The sequence below is a fragment of the Nuphar pumila genome, chromosome 8, assembly GCF_984573655.1.
Source record: "Nuphar pumila chromosome 8, dmNupPumi1.hap1.1, whole genome shotgun sequence".
Taxonomy (NCBI): Eukaryota; Viridiplantae; Streptophyta; class Magnoliopsida; order Nymphaeales; family Nymphaeaceae; genus Nuphar; species Nuphar pumila.
Window position 1 is genome coordinate 7,752,994 of NC_143256.1, and position 18,649 is coordinate 7,771,642.

An 18,649-nucleotide genomic window follows, 5' to 3' on the forward strand; every position below is an offset into this window, starting at 1 on the left:
TCCATCATGAGCAGATGCAACCCTCTCAGAACATGAGGCCGAAGTGTGGTGCATCAAATTCTCGATAAGGGTCTCAAATAAAACCTATGCTTCATCCTCATTCTTCAACATAAAAGTCTCCCACAGGCTGCATTAACCATCTAATGATTTTTCTCGGTCATCCCATCGTAAAAGTACTGCACCAGTTGCCAATGGGGCACTTGGTGGTGGGGACACTTTCGGAGAAGATATTTCCTCTCCCAAGTCTCATAAAACTATTCTCCCTCAATCTGAGAAAAATTATTGATGGCTTTTTGAAACTGGTTTGTCTTACCAATTGGGAAGTATTTCTTGAGGAACTCTCTTTGTATTCATTCCCAAGTAGTAATCAGGACTGTATCTAAAGCCTTCAGCTAGTGCTTAACTTTATCCTTGAGGGAGAACGAAAACAACGTGAGCCTTAACGCATCATCTCTAAAATTGTTGATCTGCACTATCGAGTAGATCTTGAGAAACTCATCGAGGTGACGATATGAGTCTTCATTGCTAAGGTCATAAAAAGAGGGTAGCATTTGAATGACACTAGCCTTGATTTTGAATTGGTAGCCTCCTACATCTGGTCTTGTGATGCAGGAGGTGTGAGTGTAAGCATTAAGAATGAAGTACTCCCTGAGAGGATGGGTCAATTGTTGATCCTCAACCATGGGGTCGGGTCTGCGGGCTTTCCTAACGAGGGACTCAGGGTCCTCTAGAGTATCCATAGGCTTGAGGTCAAGCTAGCATCACCCTTGCATACACCTGAGGGTAGACCGGTGTAGCAACCATCCTAAAGAGGGGTTTTCTACCTACCTAATGCGCAAATGCGATCAAACCACAACAAATCACGAAGTGGGCAAACTAAAATAAAACAGAAAAACAATATACACGCACCACACTTGCACCCAAACAGATATCTAAAAAAAACAAACTATGAGCACGGTACCAATCGTGCACATTCACCTCCTAAGAGAAAACCTACTAGGTAGGCTGTGCAGAAAAAGTAAATTGGTTTCTAGGGTTCACAAGTAACGAGGTGCTAAAAATCCTAAATACAAAAGCAAACTAGCAGTCCTAGTTAATGAACAGGAAAAATAAACTAACAATCCTAAATATTATGCAGAAAGGAAACTAACAATCCTAAGTAAAATGAGAACACACAGAGGCAATAAAGTGAATACTTGTTTCAATCGTTGTTCCCCAGCAATAGCACCAAAAATTTGGTAAGGTTTTATGAACTAGATTTTTAAAAAGATATTTTTGATAAAAAATATTTATGCAATCCAGACATCAAATGATAAAAACCGGCTCACACTAGGGTGAGATCCAAGTCAAACTCAGAGATTGAGAGAAAATTTTGTATTCCATAGAAATCTACTCTTTATTGCCTTAAAAATAAAAATAATTAATTAACTAATCAACTGAGAGTACGGTCCTCTGTGGAGGGCTTAAACAAATAATAATTAGTTACAAGCCTTTTACAAATTCAAATTAATAAAATAAACATCCCTAATCTAAAATAAAAGAAAAAAGGGTCTTCGGTGCTTGAGATTCTAGTCCCTCATTTCTTCTTCTATGCTTTAGCTGGTTTTCTTTCTTCTGAGGGGCTCAAAGCGACCTTTTAAGGGGCCTTTTTGAGGACTTCAGAGGGCTCTTTGAGAGTTCATCGCACGATCAACAACTTTTCTGCAAAACAAAATCACAAACAAGAACAAAACACAAAGAAACTAAACAAAAATCTAATGTTAGTTTAGGCAAAAATCACAAACACAAGAATATAACTAACCTATAACAAACTAACTACATGTAACAAACTACTTCACTAAAAGACCAAATAGCATACTAACTAACTAACAATCAAGAAACTAATCAACTACTAACAAATTATGAAACTAACAATCAAACTAACTACTTAACACTAAGAATCATTGTAACTAAATGAAAACAAACTAAACAAATTAATCAACTAATTATCAAGAAAGAAAATAACTAATATAACAAACTAAGAACACATTAACTAAAAGACAAAAGAAGACTAAATGAATCCAAAAAGAACTATATGTGGTCCGAATTTCCAGCATTAATCAATAAAACTATAGAGTAAAAATTAACCAAAGCTATTTAATAATCAAATAAAATAAGCAAAAATTGACTATCTATTCATTTAACTAGAAATGCATGATAAATAAAAATAATAAATCTAAAGTGGTTAACATGAATTGACTCGCATCTAAACTAACTAAAATTAATTAAGAATTACACTAAGCAAAATGTGATTAACAAAATATTCTACACTATAAAAAAATGATAATTAAGAAAGAACAAAAAATGGCTAAAAATAAAAAAAACTAATTAAAAATGATAATTATGATTAACACTATTTTCCAAACTAAATAAAAGAAATACATGCTAGAATTAAAATAACATGAATAACTGATAAAGAATAGCAAATCACATGCTCTATTAAAATCAGCTGAATTAAAAGATCTAATTAATCTAATCTACTTCAACTATCGATTATCTAGATTGACAATAATTTAAGTAAAAACTAATTAACACAATTAAATTTACTAAACTAATATAAGAACATGATCTAACTGAATGTAAATTCACCCAATTAACATAAATACATGCATAAAAAAACAAAATCTAACAATCTAATATTGAAAAGAATCGAAAGTAAGACAAGAAACCCTAATCGACTAACGTGATTAAATCTAAACTAAATTAAACTAATTTATGTCTAATGAAAGTAACTAATTAATTCTAATAAAAATAGTAGTTGACATGAATTTTAAATTATGAACTAACTATATAAAAAATACCACTATCTAACTTAGCACGCACATCAAGAAAAATGGCTACACTAAACTATTTTATATTTTTTCTTTTTATATTTTTAGATATTAAAAATAAAACTAATCTAATCTATATGCAATAAATATGCAATGATCAAATAAACTATATGCAATGATATGATGTATATATGCAGAAACTAAAACTACGAGGAGACGGGAGAGAAGAAACATAACTTTTGATCTATTTTTGACGGAGGGGTTGAGAAAAAGAAAGTGGTCATACCTTTGAGCTGCACTTGCCTCTGTCGAGAGGGGGTAAGAAGAACCGGTGCCAGAGAAAAGTTAGAAGCGATACAAAAATGGGGAAGAAAAGAAGAGATTGAGGGAGAATGAATTGGGAATAAGGAGGGAGAAGAGAAGAGAAGAAGAAGAAGAAGAAGAAGAGGCCTGCATTTTCTAAAAAAAGAAAAACATGTTCCATGGCTGAAAACATACTATTTATACTAAAAAATTAGGTTACACATTTTTTTTTTAGAAAACTCTAATTAATTTTCAAAAATTTCAAAATAGTACTTCTGAAAAAACGTGTTTCACAAAAAGGACTCTTCTAAAGTGAATGAAATACTAATTAAACACTTCTAAACTAATTAGACTAAGAATTAAAAAGTTCTAAACAAAACTTAACACTGAAAAAAGCAGGGAAGAACTTGAAATATGCAAAAAAAAAATATTTTTAATTTAAAGCAGTTTCTCAAAAACACTGATAAGAATGAGTTTTTAATGCAATTTTTCTATAGATCATGTATAAAATAGTATGAATAAAATAAAATATATATGCATGATCAAATTATATGTGGTTGCAGCCTTTATTTATACATGTGAGCATATAACATGGTAACAATGATGTGTGTTATGAGTATGTGTGTGTGGCTCGGATGTGAGCCTAGGTTCGATGGAACCTATGGGTGCTTGTGGTGCACCAGAGAGAGAAAGGATATCCATGCACATAATCATATAATCGCCTCATGGAGGTCATGCCTATAGTGTTAAATGTGAAAACTGGATGGGTAAAAAACAGACTTGCTTATAGAATCTTCAATGGAGAGATTGGACTGGTGAGCTTGGGTGCATGTGTGGTGTTCACATGTAATTTAATTTATGAGCCTAACAATTAAATAACACCTATGACCAATTCAGAGTAAGTCCATTGGATTGTGACCCAATTCAGAGGGGTTACACATGACCGGGTGACCATTGAGTTATTTTGAAGAGCAGCAACATCTCCTTGTCCCCTGTCTCTAGTCATAGAGGGGCTTAGACTATCATGTGTCCTAGGTGGTAGGTCCAAAATCTCTATAGAGTCAGAATTGATTTCGTGCTAAACCACTGGGAGTTTCACTTGGTTAAGGACCGCTCCAGTGGGACCTCGGTGAGAGGTTAGCAGGTTTTTTTAGTTCAATGAGGTTAATAAAATACATGGCATAATATACTCCTTATTGGATTGGTTGAATCGAAGTTATAAACCCAGATGTGTATCATCGAGCATGAGAAAAAGTGGCATATAAGAAATAAAAAAGAAATCATTATAACATTTCAGTTGTGCATAAATTGTTATTTTATTGGCATAATGCATTATAGCATATTTATTCCTGTAATATGAATGTAAGCATGATTAGTTACATAATTATGAACTATGCTTAATTCTGATATTGTGAGGTTGCATGATGTAGATCTTATCTGAAAATGTGTCAATGCCTATTTATGTGATTAGAATATTTGTGTTCACGTGTTTTTGTGATTACCTACTGATGTTGTGGATTTATGCTTCTATTTATAATATTTCAGGTAATGAATAGACCGATGGGTGATAGCGGTAGGCTTGGGGTGGCACCAAGAGGGTCACAGTTCTTTACGGTTTCGAGGGAACTTAATATTTTGATATTTATTTATTTGATTAAGTCCTATTAACTTTGATAAAGTTTGAGACTAGTATTTGATTTATTAAATGCATGGTTTGATTTAATTATTCTATTTTCATACGTATGTGTGGTGTTTATAACTTGCCCAAGGCTTGAACTGTATTTAAAAAACGTTTCCACTGTATTTCTTGAAAAAGTAATAATTTAAAGATTTGTGTCATTTGGATGCTTTAATTTCAAACTTGGTTCTACAGAGTTATTAAATGTCAATGCTTGCGCAAGCTAACTCCCTAAAGCTTAATTTGGTTAAGGCAAGACCAATGATGAAATACTGAGTTTAATAATTTCTTATATGTAATAATTCAATCAGATTTGTTGACAGTGGTTTCGTACTGAATCCGGTTCTAGAAGGCTAAGATACGCTCGTGCTTGCGCTCAGGCGAGCCATCTAGTACTTGGTATGGTTGGAATGAGTATTTTGATGAGACAATTGCATTATTATATTAAAAGAAAAAAAAATCCCTAAATTTTTGGTTTAAAAAATTCAGGTGTTACAAGACGAGAGGGGGCATGAATCCCAAGGATGAAAAATGTCCCTCTCTCCTCTTAAACTCCTTTTTATAATGGGAGCTTAGGGTTAAAAGAGAACTTTTAGAAATAAAAAAAAAACTTTGAATTTTAATAATTTTCAAAATGCCTCATCTAAAACATTATTTCTAAAAACTATGTTAGAAACTAAACTATTTCTAAAACATAGGTGGGTCAAATCTGGAGTTCAAAATTTTACCCGATCCATTTTTTGGGGTTCGATCTAAAGGTTATCAAATTGCTCATTTTAACTCCAATTTCAATGAAATTTGAAACAAAGCTTTCTTGCTTGAAAACACATTAGAATCAACTAAACATCGACATTTAAACTTTGAATTTGCACAAGATCATGTATAAAAGTATATAAAAAATGTGTAAAATATGCATGATCAAATTCTCCTATGCTTATTGTTTGCTAGTCCTCGAGTAAAGTCTATTCCTAAACTAAGTGAAAGCAAAACAAAGCATGCAAATCAATGGCCTAAATGCAAAAACTAATATGCAACGCCTCATTAGCCTAACTCACTTTTATAGGAATCACGGTTGCATCAGTATATGCAACAAGCCTTTTAAACCTCTGAGTTACCCCAGTGGACCAGTGAGGTCTCGTGAGGGTTTGCAGTGATGCTACCCACAAGCATCTCTGTCATGTATACATTCAATCTTTTTTTTCTCTAAAAAATATTAGGCATTTAAGAAAGCTAGCGTAAACACATATTTCATGAAATTGTAGTCTCAAGGCAAATTAGAATCACGCCGTCATAGCAATAATTTTTTTTTTTACCTTTCTAAAATTGGCAATTATTTATGTGTTTCTCTCAAAAAATCATGCATATTCATGTTATTGCCTATCTATCATCACACATATGTTTTCTACACAATTTTCATATTTTTTCCAAGCAATGAATTTTTGTTAGGCTTTTCTTTTTTTTCATCAAGCACTATGTCAATGTTCAAGCTTTCGTGACTCATGTAGTGAGCTTTGGGTCAGTGGCTCTTAGACCAGATGACCTTAGGGCACTAGATATAGAGTATCCCTCAGACTTAATCGCTCGAGTCACTAGATATAGAGTATCCCTCAGACTTAATCGCTCGAGTCACTAGACCCTAGATTTTCATAGCTACGTATAGTTTTCTCCATGTCGTGTGTAATGCCTACACCTCTTAAGCTTTCTAATGAGTCCATGTAGCGAGCTTTGGGCCGATGACTCTCAAACCAAGTGGCTTTAGGGCATCAGGTATAGAACACTCCTTGAATTTAATTGCTCAAACCCAAAAGGCCACAAGTGTTGACTAGACAGAAAGTTTGACCATCCTAGTTGTCTCATTTTCGTGAGCTCAAACAATTTATATTGTGTTTGAACCCAGCTACTAAGGATCAACTAAGATAATCAAAATAAACTACATGTGTGCCTTTTTCTTTCTTTATATATTCATTGCTTTGTTCTTTTTTCTAAAATTTATGCATATGCATATATATGGTTCAAAACAAACTTTAACATTCATAATGTAACACCCCAATTTTTATAACTGGAAAAATGGTGAAAAAATTTTTGAAATACTTTTACAAATTTTAACAATTAATAGCAAAAAAACTCATCGAGTCTAAAACTTGGCGTGCTACTTCATATAATCGCTTACAATAATACAATTATAGAATTTAAAATTAATCTAATGATTAACCATATATAAAATAAATCAAAGTCCACCACCATTCATAATTAATTATATTTGCCCTTTGAATTAAAAATTAAATAAATAATCAGAGTCTAAAATCTTAGGAGGTATAGGAAAGGTAGGCTCGGTCCCCGTCGCAACCTCCGGCCTTCGAATGCAAGCATCTACTCACTTCCTGAAAAATATTAAATCATATGGGGTCAGACATAACATGTCTCAGTAGGGTGAAATATAGTAAACTTGAAAAAGAAATTATGAAATAAGAATCTCGTCTAATTTTCTATAAGATTTCACAAGATAATCAAACAAGACTAAGGAATTCAACATACATTCTAATTAAGCAAATAAGCACATTAAGATCTAATGAAATAAATATCCATGAACAAATAAAATGCATGTACTTACCATATGCAGAAGCCCTTCGATGCATGAATCAATTCTTGTCCTTAATTATATTTTTTTTTCTTAAATGTGGCATGCTATGCCTAACTAACATGCATACATAGTAGGTTTCACTTCAGAGCCCTGTGGGTACGACACGGGCTTAAACCTGGATCTGGGCCATGGTGCAGGAGTATTTTTATACAAAATGATGGCTTTGACCTAGCTAGGCACCTTTCACCAAGGGAAGGGTGAGGGATGATAATTCGAGAGAGATTCCCAATACCTTTAATCCTGATGCATCAGATTTTCACTCATGAGTATCTTCTCTTTACGTTGCAGTCTAATGCAAAGGGTTTTCTTAAAATCATAGGAGGGGAGGAACAACCCTCTGTGCTCGAAACTTACTTACCCCACAAAGTTTTATACCACTTGCCACTCTCCCAGCAAGTATTTTTTACTTGTGATATTACATTGTTTTACTTTATTACTTAATATCTTATATGAAATCATAATTGAATCCATCCAAAGGATTCAGTCTCTTATAGGATAATGGATGCACTTATAAAGCATTGACATTGAAACATTCATTCATGCTTTTAAACAGAAACATGTGCATATGCATAAATGCAAATCTCATTCATTACTTGGCATTCATCCATGCATACATAACATCATCATCATAATCATATGTACTTTTATACAACTTTAGCAGATATTCCATTAACATTCATAAACACATTACGCAATTTAGACTCTTCAGTCCATTGCTTGCACATAGTCCCCTTTTAGGCAACATACTTTTTATTGAACATACATGCATGCCTTATCATAGGCACATTATACCCTGCATCAAATCAGATATTCTCATGCATATACATTCTGTACATTGACTGAAACAAGCAAATTTATTAAACACATAAGTAACTACCCAAGTATCGGGGTTCGGTCCTTAGACCTGTTCTAATTTACGAAACTCTCAATTTTGTTTGACTGTTATAGAGTTAATAAAAAACTTTTTAGTTGGTTAACAGAGCTAAAATTTTTACAAATTATAGAATTTTTTTTCAGCTTTCCTTAGCCACAAACCATTAATAAAACTTCATTCGTATGAGGAAGTTACAAATGTTTTACTATAGACATGTACTTTTATGTTATAACTATCACAAAATCGTACTCAGTCTATAAACAGAGCCCAAAATTTTATAATAGATATAAAATTTTGTTAGCTTTCTAACGCAATAAAGCGGTCTTCAAAACTCCTTCAGATGAGGGAGTTATGAGTGTTTTATTGGTCACATGTCTGGCAGGAAAACATGCATACATGGTCTTCAAAACCTGAGATGCATGGATATGTAGCACGCTGGACTGACCAGACTGTTGGTCTTCCTCCATCATGTAAAGCCCTTTCTTCTATAGTCAAGAGAGAAAACACCCAAGGGCTTGGTGTGGGAAAGAGAGAAGAAAAAAAGAAAGGGGAAAAGTAGGAGTTGGAAAAAATAAAGAGCTCTAGAAAAAAAAATCTCAAATAGTGGGGGGCGTGCGCCCCTCCTCTATATTTATAGTGGTTGTGTTGAGGTCAAGGGCTGGTGAAAATCTCTGCCCTTGATCATAATCAAGGGTTTCTTTAAAAAAAAAAGATTTACTTCCATTCTTTTTTCGGTATATCCCTTTCCATGTTTGAATTTTCAAACTTGCTTGCTTGGCTATTCTATAAATTTTTTCTTTCTTTCTTTCTTTTTTTTTTCTTTTTTTTCTTTCTTTCTTTTTTTTTCTTTCCTTTCTTCACTCATTAGTCCAGCCCCTTCTAGAGGGTTCCCTAATTGATTCCACCCCCTTATGGGGTTTATTTTGAAAATAGCTACTTAGACTTTTTCAACTCCTTTACTTTGTTTTTTAGTAAGTTTGATTTTAACTCTATTTTCAAGTTTATTTTTGGTTTTACCAATTTAAACTTTAAATTGGGATAACACATAGGATGGAATGTCCCACCTATGGACTCCTAACATTTTATAAACCTTAGTTAATTTTTGAAATTTATTCCATGAGATCTATGTTAAATTTATTTTAAATTAAACTAAAATATTTCATAAATTATTTTAAAATTCACATAAAATTCTAATACATGTAATTTAATTTAATTAATGCCTAATACATTTTTATTAATAAAATTTCAAAGTTTTAAACATTTAATTTATTTATTTTAATTCATTCCCTCAAGGCTAAATCTGAATTTTACCAAAATATGATTCAAAATTCCCAAAAACTCTAGGCATGTAAGGTTATATACATTTTTCCACTTTTTAAAATTTTTGACTAACCTTACAAATCCCTTTAGTGCATTTCTAGCTAAAATTTAGAATTTAGAATTTATCACATAATAATTCAAATGCCAAGATTTAAGAAAAACCTCAAAAAAAATTGGGTATTACCTCCAAATTTATATTTATATTTAATAAAAATCTGAATTCAAATTTGTGTGAAATAGAATCTAAATTAAATTCAAACTTCAAAAATTCACTTCAATTAAACTCAAATTCACTTGAGATTAATTTTTTTACTCTTCGTAACATGTAAATGAAATCTTGATTTAGTCTTAATTCAAATTTTACATTTCACCCAAATCTAAAAAAATATTTATGTATTTATTTATTTATTATTAGAAATTCTAAATTCAGTTCTAATTTCAAATTAATTTATCATTCAAACTTGAATTGACATTTAACTAAATCTTAATTTAGACTTGAACCAAACCCAAATCCAACTATAAGGTTCAAGACAGTGATTAAATCCGAATTCAAATCCAAGTCCGATCTGAATTCAAATTCCCAATTTGAAATCCAAATTGATAAAACTCCAGAAATTAAAATTGAAATTAAAATTGAAATTGAAATTGAAATTCAATAAGACTTGAAATCTTGACTAATATTAAAACCAAAATTAGGTTTTCATTTAAGTTCAACTTAAATCCAGATTAAATCTGATTAAAAATAAAAACCCTAATTCAGAATAAATTCTAAGCTTGAAATTTATTTTGAATCCCCGTTAATACTTGAATTATAATTAAATTTATAGCTTAATTTTAAATAATATTTTAGCCTTAATTTACTTATTTCTCAAAAAATGTCGAAAATTTATGAGTTTTACACCTACATTTGTTTTTGTTGAACTCTTCATAAATAACCACTAGCTCTAGATTGGTTTAAAAAAAAATCACATGGGGCTAACAAAAATCCTCTAAAATGTCAAGTCTTGCAGAATTCACTAATATAATGTTAAACTTGTTTTCTCAAAGCCTCATTTTCATGAATTTTACAAAAATAAATATATGGACAGAAAAAATTTGGGTGTGCATACTATACCCTCCCTTATGCTTAAATGACATTGTCCTCAGTGGCACTTCCCCATTCTTATATGCAATCTAAATGAATGTACACCAGAAAAATAAAATAAACATGAGAGAAATGATAGATACCACCTAATATATACGATAGAACCCAGCATGCTCTAATTTATACCTCGGTAGTACACCAGTACCATACATATGCAGATACATGATTTTCTATCGAGTTGGCTTTGAAATTACTCCTCAAGAGGCTCCAAGCTGTCCTGTCACCTGCAACTCATAAATACTAACCAGAAGGTGAAATGTGTACATGATCTGTCATTCATGCTCATATAACGAAAAGAAATAAATATGCAGCAAAAACTACTTATCTACCAAAAATGCACCCTATTCCTAAGATAATGTACACATGCTCGCTACTCTATACATCAACGAGGTCAATAACATCGATGTCTTGGTTCACTGCAATATCTGAAATACAGAGCTTCAGCCTCTTCCCATTGACTTTGAATCTCCCGCCCGTTCTAGGGTCCAAGACATCAATTGCACCATGTAAAAATACCTCCTAAACTACAAACAGACTGTCCCATCTTGACTTAATCTTTCATGGGAAAAGCTGGAGTCACGAATTAAATAACCAAATTTTTTGTCTAGGCTCGAACTGCTTCATCAAGATATGCTTGTCATAAAAAATCTGGTTCGAGCTTTATAGATTTTGGCACTCTCGTATGCATCATTACGCAACTCCTCAAGCTAGCTCAACTAAAGCTTGCATTCTTTGCCAGCTTGGGCTATGTCAAAATTGAATTTATTAATAGTCCAATAGGGCATGTGTTCCAACTCAATAGGGAGGTGGAATAGCTTCACGAATACCAACCGGTAGGTGGACATGCCGATTGGGGTCTTGAAGGCAGTCTTGTATGCCCATAAAGTGTCATCTAAGCATTGAGACCAATCCTTGCGGTCTGGTCTGACCGTCTTCTCCAAAATCCGCTTGATCTTCCTGTTAGAGACCTCGACCTAGCCACTAGTTTGTGGATGGTATGGTGTAGCAATTCTATGATACACTGAGTACTTCCTAAGAAGGGAAGCAACTTGTACATTATGCTTACCCCCATCACTAATTACAGCTCTAGGAACTCCAAACTTGCTAAAGATATTGTGCTTAATAAACTTAAGCACCTCTTTATTATCATTGGTCTGGGTGGATACAACATCAATCTATTTGGACACATAATCCACCACTACCAAAATGTAAACATATCGGATCGATGGTGGAAAGGGACCCATAAAATCAATTCCCCAAACATCAAAAATCTCTACCACCAAAATGGGGAGCAAGGGCATCATGTTTCTCTTAGAGATGTTCCCTGTCTACTGAAACTGCAAGCATCACTTGCAAAACTCATGCGATTCTCAATGTAGGCTACAAAAATCCAAATTGGCGGACCTTTGTTGTGGTCTTCCGACTGAAAAAATGTCCTCCACAAGCTAGGGCATGGCAAAAGTCCAAGACTGACAAATCATCTAGTCAGCGCATAACTTAAACAACTCTGGGTCCTCCTAGAAATAATGCTTCACCTACGCCAAAGATTGATTCTAGTCATTTTTACTCCAATGCACAGGAAACTTTTCGATCACCAGATAGTTAATAATGTTAGCGAAACAGGGAAGATGCTTAACGTGCAATATCTGCTCATCCAGGAATGAGTCATCTATTTGTCCATGATCAGTGGATGACTCCACTGTTAATCTAGACAAATGATTTGCTACCAGATTCTCGCATCCCTTCTTATCTCAAATCTCGATATCAAACTCTTGTAATAGCATAATCCATTGAATGAGTCATGCTTTTGTGTCCTTACTCATCAGGTACCGCAGGACGACATGATCTGAGTAAATCATGAACTTAGAGCCCAATAAATATGATTGGAATTTTTCCAATGCAACCATTATAGCCAGCAGTTCCTTCTCTATAGTAGTGTAATGCATCTGAGCATCAGATAGGGTTCTACTAGTATAGTAAATAATGTATGGCTTCTGATTGACCTTTTGGCCTAAAATGGCTCCAACCCCATAATCTGAAGCATCACATATGATCTCAAAAGGTAATGACCAGTCGAGAGATCTCAAAATGAGCACTGAGGTCAAGGCCTCCTTGAGAGTAAGAATTGCCTTCATACAAGCATCATCAAATTTGAAAGGTTGGTCCTTCGCTAACAAGTTACAGAGCAACCATGAAATCTTGCTAAAATTCTTTATAAACCGCATGTAAAAGCCTACATGCCCGAGAAATGATCTAACATGTTGCACAAAGATCGATGGGGAAAGTTTGTCAATGGACTCCACTTTTTATTTGTCGACCTCAATCCTCTTCTTATATACAATGTGTCCCAAGACAATCTCTTGCTTAACTATGAAATGACTCTTTTCTCAACTAAGCACAAGATTAGTCTCCATGCATCGTTTGAGTACTCTAGATAGCTTTTGGAGACAATCATCAAAAGATGAGTCATACACTGAGAAGTCGTCCATAAAAATCTCTAGGACGTCATCCACCATATCTGAAAAGATAGACATCATGCACCTCTGAAAAGTTGTTGGGGGCATTATAGACCCCGAACGGTATACACCTGAAAGCAAATGTTTCATATGGATAGGTGAGCGTAGTCTTCTCCTGGTCCTCAGGGTGAATGACCACTTGATTATATCCTGAATATCCATCAAGGAAACAAGAATATCTCTAGCCTGCGAGTCGTTCTAGAATATGATCAATGACAATGGGAAATGGTGCTTTCGTGTTGCATTATTTAACTTCCTGTAGTCAATGCACACTCGCCACCCTGTGGTAGTCTTTGTGGGGACACTTTATCCTTTGTCATTAATGGTCACAGTGAGCCCAAATTTCTTAGGAATGACCTGAGTTGAACTATCAAAGATAGGATATATTATCCCAACATCTAACCACTTTACTACTTTCTTCTTAACCACCTCCTTCATATGAGAGTTTAACCTCCTTTGCAACTTCCTAGAGGGTTTAGCACCCTCTTTCATGATGATCTGGTATATGCAAAATGAGGTATCTATTCCCTTTAGGTTCACCACAGATCATCTTATTGCGTCTTTGTGCTCTTGCAAGACCTGCAAAAGTTGGCGCTCTTGGGTGCTCATTAGGTTTGCTGCAATAATAACAGGCAAGGTCTATTATTTTCCTAAGAAAACATATTTGAGAGAAGCTAGTAAAGGCTTCAACTCAAGCTCAGGCGAATTCTTGATTGAGGGTTTGGCAGGTTGCTCTACCAGATTCAGGAGAGGCTCGAAGTTCTAGGTTCAATTAAGCTCACCAAAAAGTCTATATATTAATCCCAAGTTATCCTCTCTGAGTGATTCATCATCCTCATCTTCATCCTCATTCTGAGGTGGATCTCTCAATATCCAAAGGTGCTCTGCTTCTACCAGGTCCTCAACTAAGTCGACCTTAAAGCAAGCATCATCACCAGCAGGGCCCATGCCATCATTGAAAATGTTTAGCATCATCTTCCTGTTGCCAAAGGACACGTCCATGGCTCTAGTACCGTAATTGATGCATGTATTGTCTGTAGCCAAGAAGGGTCATCCTAAGATAATGGGTGTCTTCCTGACGTGGTCAACTCCCTCTATATCCAGAATAATGAAGTCAACAAAGAAATAAAAATCCTTCACTTTGACCAACATGTCTTCAAGAATCCCTCATGGGACCTTGATTGATCTATCTGCTAACTGCAGGGTCATAGGTGTAGGTTTTATATCATTTAACCCAAATGTGTCATAAAAGAAACTCAATAAGATGTTCACATTTGCCTCAAGGTCGAGCAAGGCATGGTCAATAGTAATGTCTCCTATGATGCATGAGATAATAGGAGCCCCTAGGTCCTTGAGCTTGGGTGGAGTTTGGTATTGCAATACCACACTTAGCTGTTCAGTCAAGTATACCTTTTTTGGTATATTGGACCTCAATTTCTTCTATGTGCAAAGTTCTTTTAAGAACTTTGCATTTTCAGGGACCTACTGAGTGGCATCCAACAAGGAGAGGTTTACTTGCACGTGCTTGAATAACTCAAGCATCTCTTGCATTTTCACCCTTGCTTGCCAAAAGACTTCAGCTTCTCTAATGCTTCAAGAAAGGGGGCTTTGGGTATGTATGATTTGGGAGGCTCAGGTTGTGGAGCCCTCCTACTTTTCTGGGGTGAATCTAAAGAGACCAACTTATCACTCTTCTGTCTTTGATGCTCTTTAGTCATCTCCTTGGTAACATGATATTCCTTCTCATTCCTAAGAGTGGTGATAGACTTGGTCTGCTCTTGGTGTGAGTCAGTCATATGCAGGCCATGGATTGGTTCCTTTTCCTTGGGATTGACCATAGGTTAACTAGGTATCGGCCCCTCACTGTGTCTGCTTAATGCCTCAGCTAGTTGTTCCATCTGAGTCTCTAGTTTGACTATTGACTGTGTGTGGGAGTTCATATTTGCCTTTATGTCTGCAAAGGTCTGAAGCATTTTCTCTTCAAAGGTTTGACTCGATGTAGGTTCTTGAGAAGCAAGCTAGCTAAATATAGACTGAGCTTAAGGGAAATTGGGTTTCTGGTAGCTTGGTTGATAGCTACCTGGCCTAACCTGGGTGATAGCTACCTAGTCTAACCTGGGTCTGGGGAGGAGCAGGTGCTTGTTGTCGTGGATTTTTCCATGAGAAGTTAGGATGGTTTCACCAGCCAGAGTTATAAGTATTGAAAAATGAGTTGTTCGTGGGCTTAGTGAAACCTTGTGCCACCTGAACTTCTTCTTACATAAATTCAGGGTACTGTGGCACAGTAGGATAATCCATAACATAGTGTGCTGGGCTCGCATATAGAGTGCACACATGCATAACTGGGTTGGGATTTGACAACAACTCATCCAATTTTTGGTCAAAAGGTCTACCTTGTTTTGTAACTCAAGGTTTGTCCCTACTTCATATATACCAACTTTCTTAGCCCCCCCCCCCCCCCCCCAGTGGCAGGATTTGCCCTTTCTTCTCTTGAGACTGAAGCATGATGCATAGAATTCTCACCAGAGTCTCGAACAAGGCCCATGCTTTATCCTCACTCTTGAGAAAAAATGTGCCCTCACAGGTTGCATCAACAATTTGCCTATTTTTCTCTATCAGCCCATCGTAGAATATTGCACTAGTTGCCATTTGAGTACCTGGTGGTGGGGGTACTTTCTGAGAAGATCTTTCAACCTCTCGCAGACTTCGTAGAACTGTTCTCCCTTTATTTGAGTGAAATTGGTGATAACCTTGCAGAATTGATTCATCTTACCAATTGAGAAGTATTTTTTCAAAAACATTTTTTGCATTTGATCTCAAGTAGTAATTTGAACCCTATCCAAAGTCTTCAATTAGTGTTTGGCTTTGTCTTTGAGGGAGAACGGGAACAAGGTTAACCTAAGTGTGTCATCTTCAAAATTATTGATCCTAACAGTGGAACAGATCTCTATGAACTCATCGAGATGACAGTAGGGATCCTCATTACTAAGGCCATAAAATGATGGTAACGTTTGGGTGACACTAGCCTTGATTTCATTTTGTGGGGCTCCTATATCAGGTCTCACGATTCATGAGACGAGAGTGTACTTAGTAGGGACAAAGTACTTCCTCAAAGGATAGACTTGGGCAAGGTCTTCTACCATGAGTTTGGCTTTACAGGATTTCCTGAGGATTAATTCAAAGTTATCAACCAGCGAAATTCTAATCACAGTGGTCATGTAGGCTCGCTTCGCGGTTGTAGGCATGGTAGCAGTTGGGCAAAGATCTAAAAACTGTGGATTGCAGACCTGTTTTCAAAGCCAGTGATCTGGCCCCATGTCTGATAAGACCTTTGGAACTGAGATATGCAGCAATCAAGCTTCCCTTTGGGGAAGACAGTGAAAAGTAGTAAAGGTTTTCGCTAGTGGAGATGAGCAAAGCAGCAAGCTATCTACGTCATCCCCAGTGCATCTGTTCCCAGATCTTGACTGCTTCAAACATGGGCATGGGTTTTAATTACGAGCTCTAGGCCAACCACTCACAACTACCCCATATGCCATGGCAAACTTCTGAGACCACCTAGCTCAGTTCCACTCATCCCCTATATCTCACATTTTCATACCCCTCTTAGATCATGATGCAAGTTATTTTGATCAAATCTGACCCCATAGATGGATTCAACATGATAAGATTTGGTAGGAATCAGCCCTTGTATCATATTCTTTTAACGAAAAAATATGATTTTTTAAACCACAAAATTGTGTTTTGTCAACCCTTGATTTTTTGAATCGCCAAAAAATCCAGAACACATCGGTTTTCGGGGATTTAAATGCCTTCACTAAACCAATGATGTAGATTACATCTGTGGAGTCCGATTCGATCATAACAACCTGCATCAATGAAATCCCAAGAAGTATTAAGATGGGAATGATGACATAGTGGATGAATGGAACCTATTTGTGAGACCAACAGGAGGATGCTACTGTGCTGGGGGCCCTCCACCAGCAGCAAATATGCAGGTTAATTAAATTAGAGTCAAACAAAACTCATAATGAAATCACCAAACCGACCATAATGTGGTTGACAGCCTGTTTTCTTAATGGAAAGAAGTAAAGACAACAAATTAAAATTGGACCCCATGTTCTCCAATGCTTGTTATAGCACTTGGAAGGGACCTTTCCGATGCAATTTGTTGAACAAAACCCAGTGTTAGTTGAACTCCCAACTAACACCCAGCGACTGCGTTAGCATAATATAAGAATCCCAAGAGCCTCCAATTGCCTCCACCCAACAGAAGCCCAGAAATTAAAGTGGAAGGGAGCAACTACAGGCAGCACTACTGAACCATGGCTACCGTCTTGTTGAGCGACCAAAGGGCTGGTGCAGAGGTGGTTTATGGCGCAGAGGAGTGCTACCGTCACTCCTTGGAGCTCCTGGAGGAGCTGGGATTCCCCAAGGGAGTCCTTCCCCTCAAGAGCTTGGAAGAGTGTGGGAGGGTCAGGGACACGGGGTTCGTGTGGATGAAGCAGAAGGAGCCGTACGAGCATTTCTTTAAGGGCACCAGCACCAAGGTGAGCTACGCGACAGAGGTGACGGCGTACATAGAGAAGCACAAGATGAAGAAGATGACAGGCGTCAAGACCAAGCAGGTCCTTGTGTGGGTCCCACTAACGGAGATGAGCATCGACGACCCATCCAGCAAGAAGATCTACTTCAAGACGTCGCTGGGGTTGGGGAGGTCTTTCCCTTTCTCCGCGTTCGACTCCGAAGAAGAGGAGGAGAAGAAGAAAGAGAATGAAGCCTATTGAGTTTATCAGTCACCCAGAATCCGTTCTCTGTTTGTCGATCAGGAATATAATATTTGTACTTGGTTCTGCAGAATAAGCTGAATGTCATGTTCTTCCTTTTCTTTTCTATTACATGGACAAACCACACCATGATTGGCCATGTTGGTCTTAGCCTGCAATACGTACGCTCGCTGTCCCGGCAGTAAAACTCCTCAATGTCATGTTATTCGTCGATACCTTACTTTTTCAGTTGCTGTCAGTTGTCTCAATCCTTGTAACCCATATTTAAGATTTTCAATGCGAAATGCTAGCGCAGCAATTGCATCTTTTTGCTTATCATGAAATGATAATCAAGTGGCATGAGTTATACAAGAGTTCGTATTGTTAAAAAGTTTTGATTACAATAACCAAATTGGTGAAGTCAGAGAAATTCGGTTGAAACTAAATTGCCTACGAGTTCATGCTTATCCTTTTACTGGATATTTTGCAGTTTGCATGGAAGTAATAGAGTGCCCGGAAAGGAGACTATTGTTAGATATTTCATGAGGGCCTACGTATGTGACCCATTATAAACTCTTTAAGATGCATATCTTATAT

At 36.0% G+C, this 18,649-nt stretch overlaps 1 protein-coding gene across 1 annotated transcript; it reads left to right on the forward strand.

The window, feature by feature from the left end:
- Positions 1-17,554: 17,554 nt before the first annotated feature.
- Positions 17,555-18,380, forward strand: LOC149829544 (uncharacterized). The gene has a single exon (XM_090015576.1). The coding sequence runs from the start codon at positions 17,612-17,614 to the stop codon at positions 18,071-18,073; it is 462 nt and encodes a 153-aa protein (XP_089871702.1). The 5' UTR covers positions 17,555-17,611; the 3' UTR covers positions 18,074-18,380.
- Positions 18,381-18,649: the final 269 nt, after the last annotated feature.